Source organism: Betta splendens, chromosome 22, assembly GCF_900634795.4.
Source record: "Betta splendens chromosome 22, fBetSpl5.4, whole genome shotgun sequence".
NCBI lineage: Eukaryota > Metazoa > Chordata > Actinopteri > Anabantiformes > Osphronemidae > Betta > Betta splendens.
The window spans coordinates 10,025,317-10,031,842 of NC_040900.2; the positions used below are offsets into that span (position 1 = coordinate 10,025,317).

The 6,526-nt window shown below is 41.0% G+C and overlaps 1 protein-coding gene across 2 annotated transcripts; it reads left to right on the top strand.

The window, feature by feature from the left end:
* The first annotated feature begins 91 nt into the window (after positions 1-91).
* Positions 92-6,214, top strand: zfyve21 (zinc finger, FYVE domain containing 21). Of its 2 annotated transcripts, XM_029139971.3 has the most exons (8): positions 92-288; positions 1,952-2,002; positions 2,527-2,695; positions 2,790-2,865; positions 2,954-3,045; positions 3,273-3,326; positions 4,028-4,158; positions 4,231-6,214. In XM_029139971.3, the coding sequence occupies exons 1-8, from the start codon at positions 163-165 to the stop codon at positions 4,264-4,266; spliced, it is 735 nt and encodes a 244-aa protein (XP_028995804.1). In that variant the 5' UTR covers positions 92-162; the 3' UTR covers positions 4,267-6,214. The 2 variants fall into 2 exon arrangements, with proteins under 2 accessions (XP_028995804.1, XP_028995805.1); XM_029139972.3 differs by lacking the exon at positions 3,273-3,326.
* The last annotated feature ends 312 nt before the right edge of the window (positions 6,215-6,526 follow it).

Genomic DNA, 6,526 nt, shown 5'->3' on the forward strand with positions numbered 1-6,526 from the left:
TCGGGTCGTGAAAACTAAAAGACACTTTGTCCAACCCACCACGTGATGTCAAATCTGTCCTGTGACTGGTCCGCCGGCCTGTCGCTCGCTAACGGGGGCGTGTCCAGGCTGGAGTTGGTGAAGGAGTCCACAATCCAGAACACAACCAGCCGCAACAGGAAAATGTCCTCAGTGCCTGATGGAAAGAAGCTGGTCCGGAGCCCCAGCGGCCTGCGCATGGTGCCTGAAAACGGCGCGTTCAACAGCCCCTTCTCCCTGGACGAACCCCAGTGGGTCCCGGACAAAGAGGTGAGACGGGCGAGGGGATTTGTTTGACAGCGAAGAGCTATGACACGTCAAGCTGGCTAACGCTAATGGGTGATATTCCGGATGGGCTTTTCAAAATAAGGCTGAACTTGCTCATTTAAGTACTTTCTAGACGGGGAAGTGGTTTTATTTACCAACATGCTTTTATTTTTAAAGTGAGGTCTCCTTACATTCTGTGTACTTTGTGCCAACTTTCCTTGCCTTTAGCGTTTCCAAGTTGGGCGTTGCTGGCAGGTATTTGCCGTATATATAGATATAGATATACCATAAACAACAGTAACTAGCTGTTGCGCAGTTGTCATTTTTATCCCCAGAGAGAGCCTCGATCCAACAACAACTTATTGCTAAACGCGTTGTTCCGTGTGTGTGAGCTCACAGCTGCATCTACACCTCACCAGCTAGCGTTAGCCTGTGAAAAGCTACGCTATGCTAACTGTTCCTGCGTAACGCTAAAGCAGCCTGCGCGTTAAAAGTCAACAGTGTGGCTGCTCTAGTTTCTGCCTGTGCAATAAAAGTGCTACAGAAGCCGTCGGCGGAGCGTTTATTACCGACAGACACCAAAGCTAATCATTTACCATCTGGTTTTTGAACCCAAGGCTCTAAAGAAGCGGAAAAGCCATAATTAGACAACACATACAAGAACTAAGAAAATTTAGTTAGTTTGAAGAAAATTTAGTTAGGACAACACTGCAGCTGTAAATGTTAATAATACATTAATAAATACTGTAGATTTTGGATTTAATATTTCAAATAGGCCACTTACAGACATTTGGAGCATTAAGTTTTCCATACTCTGGAAACCTCTAGTTAAAAACATTAGAATATCTTTGTATCTTTGAAAGAAAAACATATGAAAAGTCTTACTGAAGAAAGTTATTCAACTCGACACAGTTATTTAACATTTAGACACAAAGTTTTATAAACTGTACATTAATAGTTGTGACTGTGGATTTTGCTGCCAGATGTTGTTGCATAATACTCTGTGGAGTTTCCTTTACTAACGCCAGACCAAGTGAACACGTTTATGTATTTATTGCTGCTGCAGTAATGGAAACTTATCTCGAGGTCATTTTTCAAAATCTTAATCTAGAATTATTGTTTTATAGAACAGAGAGAAATTTCGTACGTCAATTAATTCTCTCCACATTATTCTTACTGGTTACATCATGCTTAAACACTTTACTCTCAAACGTCTCTCTGTGAACCTCATTACACACACAGGCTTGAATATATTAATATAACAGAAGGCTGCACAAACTGGACTAATCTGCATCATGTTATATTATATATTATATATGTTTTGATTACTAGTCCTCCAAACACAAAACATGCTTTGCAGATAGGATTGGTCAAACTTATCTGAGCAGCGCAAGAAAATTAGTTTTCACCCTAATAACATTTCCAGTTGTGGTCCAGTATTTTGATGCCATATTTATCCCTTAATCTTTGTCTCTCTGTCATCGTTGCCTATACTGGATGTACAACAGAAGGTTGCTTATCTCATGGAAAAGAAATACGAAACAGACATTGGGAAGTCGTTTCTTAGAGCTTTCCAAGCTGCTGTGGTTTAATCCAGCTGTTGAATTTGCAGAGCTCGGCATATTGTGTAACATCCTGTTTTTCTTTTTCTCTTCCTGTCTTCCAGTGCTCAAGATGTATGCAGTGTGACACCAAGTTCGACTTCATCAGAAGAAAGGTTTGTTTTTTTCTGCCGTGGCAACAATCTCAGCTTTATTTGACTGAATAAAACTGAACCACATATGCAGGTTGAGAAGTGGCCCTTGCAAAACCATGACACAATGCTTCAACCTCAAAAACACAAACACACAGAAGGTTGTCATCAGATGCTGCTTTTTGATGATTCCAGATGCAAGAACACTGTTGGTTTGCGGCTGTGTGTTGTATGTGTGTCAAATACTTTTTGCCAATTTGACAGAAAATTGTTTGTTTTAAGTTAGTTTTTTCACACAAAACCTGATCTGATCTCAACACCGACAATCTAAAAAAATGTAGGTTTTCTTTACCAGCTAATGAATGTGATGCACTCTGAAGCCTTGTGTTATGTGTTTTTTGTATACAGTCACCTCTGGTGCAAGTGCAGTTATGCTTATGAGGGTCATGAGAAAGTCAACCATCTTCTAAATATACTTTCAGTTGCCATTTTATTAGGTACACTAAGACTAAGCAAAAACCGGTTGTGCAACAAAACCTTTCCTGCAGCACCACTGTCGGCGGTGTGGCCGGTGTTTCTGTGACAAGTGCTGCAGTAAGAAGGTGGCGCTGCCGAGAATGTGCTTTGTTGATCCGGTGCGACAGTGTGCCGAGTGCGGCCTGGTGTCTCAGAAGGAGATGGAGTTTTATGACAAGCAGCTCAAAGTGCTCCTAGGAGGTGAGTGATTATTTACTATAACTTCTTTACAACACGCAACAAAGCATCAACTGCACAACTTTAGACTTCTGTTTTCATGTGTTTTCTATTTCAGGAGGCACCTTCGTTGTCACTCTGGGATCATCAGACAGGTCTGAAACCATGACGTGTCGCCTCTCTAACAACCACAGGTGAACTTCTTATGAGGCATCCTCCTAAACCTGACCGCACAATCTTTGAATGTCAGTCAATCAAACGTGCCTGTTTTTGGGCCATCAGATATCTGTTCTTCGATGGTGAAACTCACTTTGAAGTGGAGTTATCGCGGATTTCCAGCATGCAAATTTTGACAGATGGTGCGAGTCCAGGAGGTGAGACTCCTCCCACGTTTAGACATAAAGACATTCCTCTGCTCACATGTTGAGGTCTGAGTTTCTATGAATGCATGTGACATTAAGTTTAGTTTTTTTGACGTTGAAGTGCATCCACTGACCCACTGAGAGACTTCTTGACTAACACTGAAATCAGTTTTCTTACTAACATTGACAAACTCTTTCTCCTCCTCCTCCTGCTTTGACTCTGGTGACTCCCGGCGCAGAGAATGACATTCATACTTACACCAGTCTGATGGACAGTCACTATGTCTCTGAAGGTTAGCTTTGGTTCACAGTCCTCGTCTGTGTTGATTCACTCCATCTGTTCTCGCTTTCACACACCCACTTGTTGGTTTCTGCATGAATCTGCATGACTATGGCAAAAACTGAACCCCTTCAAATTGTCATAAGCTTTCTGTCTTGTTCGTCCTTCAGAAGCCTGTAATGTCCCAGGAAGGCTTGTGTATTCTTCTTTTTGCCTTCTGCGTTACCTGCTGCATCCACATTTCAGAGCAAATCTCTCCTCGATGACAGGACAGGAGCTTTGTTTTGATCTAAAATTGTCTGTGTTGATCTCTCATTCTTTGTGTTTTAAAATCTTTTCCCATACTTTGAAATGTATATTAAACCATGTTTATTTGGAACAACTCTGATTTTTAAGTACTAGACAAGCATCTGTTGAAATGATTACAGATAATTAGGGAGAAGTAAAAGTTCTTCTATTTCAGGAACGACTTTACACTAACTTAAAGGAAAACCTCAGAGAAATTATCATTTATTCTTATGCAAAAAATCTAGTGCTTTAAATGATCATTTCTCTGCATAGAAAATATGAAGGAATCTCAGTGTCCCTATTAAACACACATAAAAAATCAGTAAAGCTTTCTTTTAATTACCGTTTTCATCTTCCTCCCAAAATGCTCCAAAATCAGATGATAGTATTCGTGTTTCGCTAAAGGAGTGTGTTTTTTTTGTGAAGGAGGGACGTCCCGTGCCAGTGGCATGCTGCTCCACTATAAGCCAATGGGCTCTCAGGACGCCCAGCAGCTTCGCATGGAGGCAGCAGACGATAAGAAAGTGGCCTCATTGTGGCTGGCAGCAATGCACAAGGTGAGATTTGCCTTCGTCTCATAGTGTCACAGCACTGAACACATGGAACTCAACATGTTGCTTTTCCAACAGGCGGCCAAGCTGCTGTATGAAGCTCGAGACCAGTGACATGCAGGCGGCCTGCAGCAGTGAACCCCAGGCAGCACACACCCAAGTGTTCGTACCCTATCTCGCTGGGGTTTGGTATCTTTTGGATCACATTAACATCAGCTCTGATTCTGCTTCTCGTCTGATTCTTCCTCAGTTCTTGATACCAGTTATTATAGAAATGAAATGTTTATACACTTTATTACCTCTATAACCAGTACTTTGTACGTCATGTTTATCACAACAGGCTGTTTGTTTGTCTGTTTTTTTTGCTCTTACATGTCTTGTTTTTCATTCTTACGTCAATTCTCTGTTCTACATAAAAGTGGGACAGCAGGAAAACACTATTTAGTACATTTCATACTATTGTTTCTGAGATTTGAGAATTGGATTTTCTTTTATCAGCGTCATCATACTGTGACAATTTCAATTTCTTGCTTCTTGCAGAAATTGAACTCTGACATGAAAAGTGGCATTAGCATATTTGAAACACCATTTTTCATGACGTCAGTGATGTTTGTTCAAGTATTAAACTCAAGGCAGAGGCGCAGTGGTTTTATCAGCACACTAACTTTTTATGCTGAGGGTTATTTTTTATTTTCCTGGTAGAAGTGATGAGACACTTGATGGATCTTTGTATCTGCTGAGACCATCTACACAGCACCAAGTAGGCTCTGAGTGTCTTCCTCATGGGACCTTCTGCAGAATAAGGGACAAATCCACCTTAAAACCCTCTGACATGATGCACTTTGCACTTCAGGTGACCGGTTGGTGGTGTCGTGGTAAAACACGGTGGATTTGTCCTTTAGGTTAAAATGAGGGGAAAGTTTAGGTGATGCATTTTCTTCTCCGCTCTCTGCTACATGTATTTATTGATTGAACTCTTTAGGCCGCAGCGTCTAAGGAAACAGACAATTCACTGGTTCTAGTGAAGTATAAAAACGCATACGACATGAATAAATGCTTTAAATGTAGTTTCATTATTGATGTTTTGTACAAGCTATTTTGTTAAATACTTTAACTCAAGTACATACTTACATGATTTTTAAAGCTAAAAGTATGACTAGTTTTGGTAACACTTGTATACAGTTATTTCTTTTACCCACACTGAGTCCTAAACAGTCTGTCTTTTTTTATTTTTTCACATCATTTGCTGTTTGCTTCAACCTGAGCTGGGCTGTTAGTTGGGCACCTACAAACTTATTCAAAACAAATCTTGAGGCTGAGTGCATTTGAGCCAGAGCACAAACCTAAATGACTAAAACTACATTAGCCCCAGCCACCATGCGATACAATATTTACAACTGATTTGTTTAAACTGTGAGTGAGAATTGAAAACAGCTGAGGCATGATAACAAAACAGGCAGAGCCTTACTAAACAAAACAGGACTTCAGCTGTCATCCTGACTGTTTTTTTGGCACAGCAGATGACTGTGTTTGTGCCTGATGTGTCATGTCATTAATTTATATTTTCTACATGCCCCATTAGCCTTTAAGCTTCAAATCAAATTATTTTAATATTTTGTAATAGTGTTCCTTTAAAATGGGGAAACTGGATGTTCCCCATCCCGATGTCACACTGCCACCATGAGAAAGTGATCATACATAGTGTTTTTGTGGGAGGTTCCAAGTTTTTTGTTAAATGTAATAAGAGTTTTTTGCTGTCAGCAGTGCCGCTGTGTGACATACCTGAATACACACACACACACACACACACACACACACACACACAGACATCCATAAAGAATATGTTCATTATACTGAACCCACCCCAACACACTGAGCTGCACCTTCGCATTGTCTTTACTAAAACGTTTGCACTATGTGTGAAATCCCTCATTAGTCATGACACAGCCTGTGTTTGTATGTACCTGCACTTTGTTACTGTCCCTTCTCCCTCTCCTTCATTGACCACACTGATGTGGCTACAGTGAACTACACCTTCTGAATAAAATCGCGTGTTTATACATTTGTGGTGTTTTTGGTCTTTGGTCCAACATGGAACTTGGCTGCCTACCAATACCTAACCTCAGACCCCAACAACCACAACGGACACGTGGCTCTGATGGATCAGCAGTCAGACATCAGATGGTCATGCATCTTTTGGGGATCTCGAAGATGGGAAAAATAGTGCGGCCTACATGGAAAGGGTCATAAACCAAAGGGTGATTCCAGGATGTGTGAGGTGAACGCCATCCAGCCACTGGATACATCACCAGGAGGGCGGACCAAACATCAAAAAAAAATGCTGACAAAAAAGAACCCTACATGGAGACTCTCA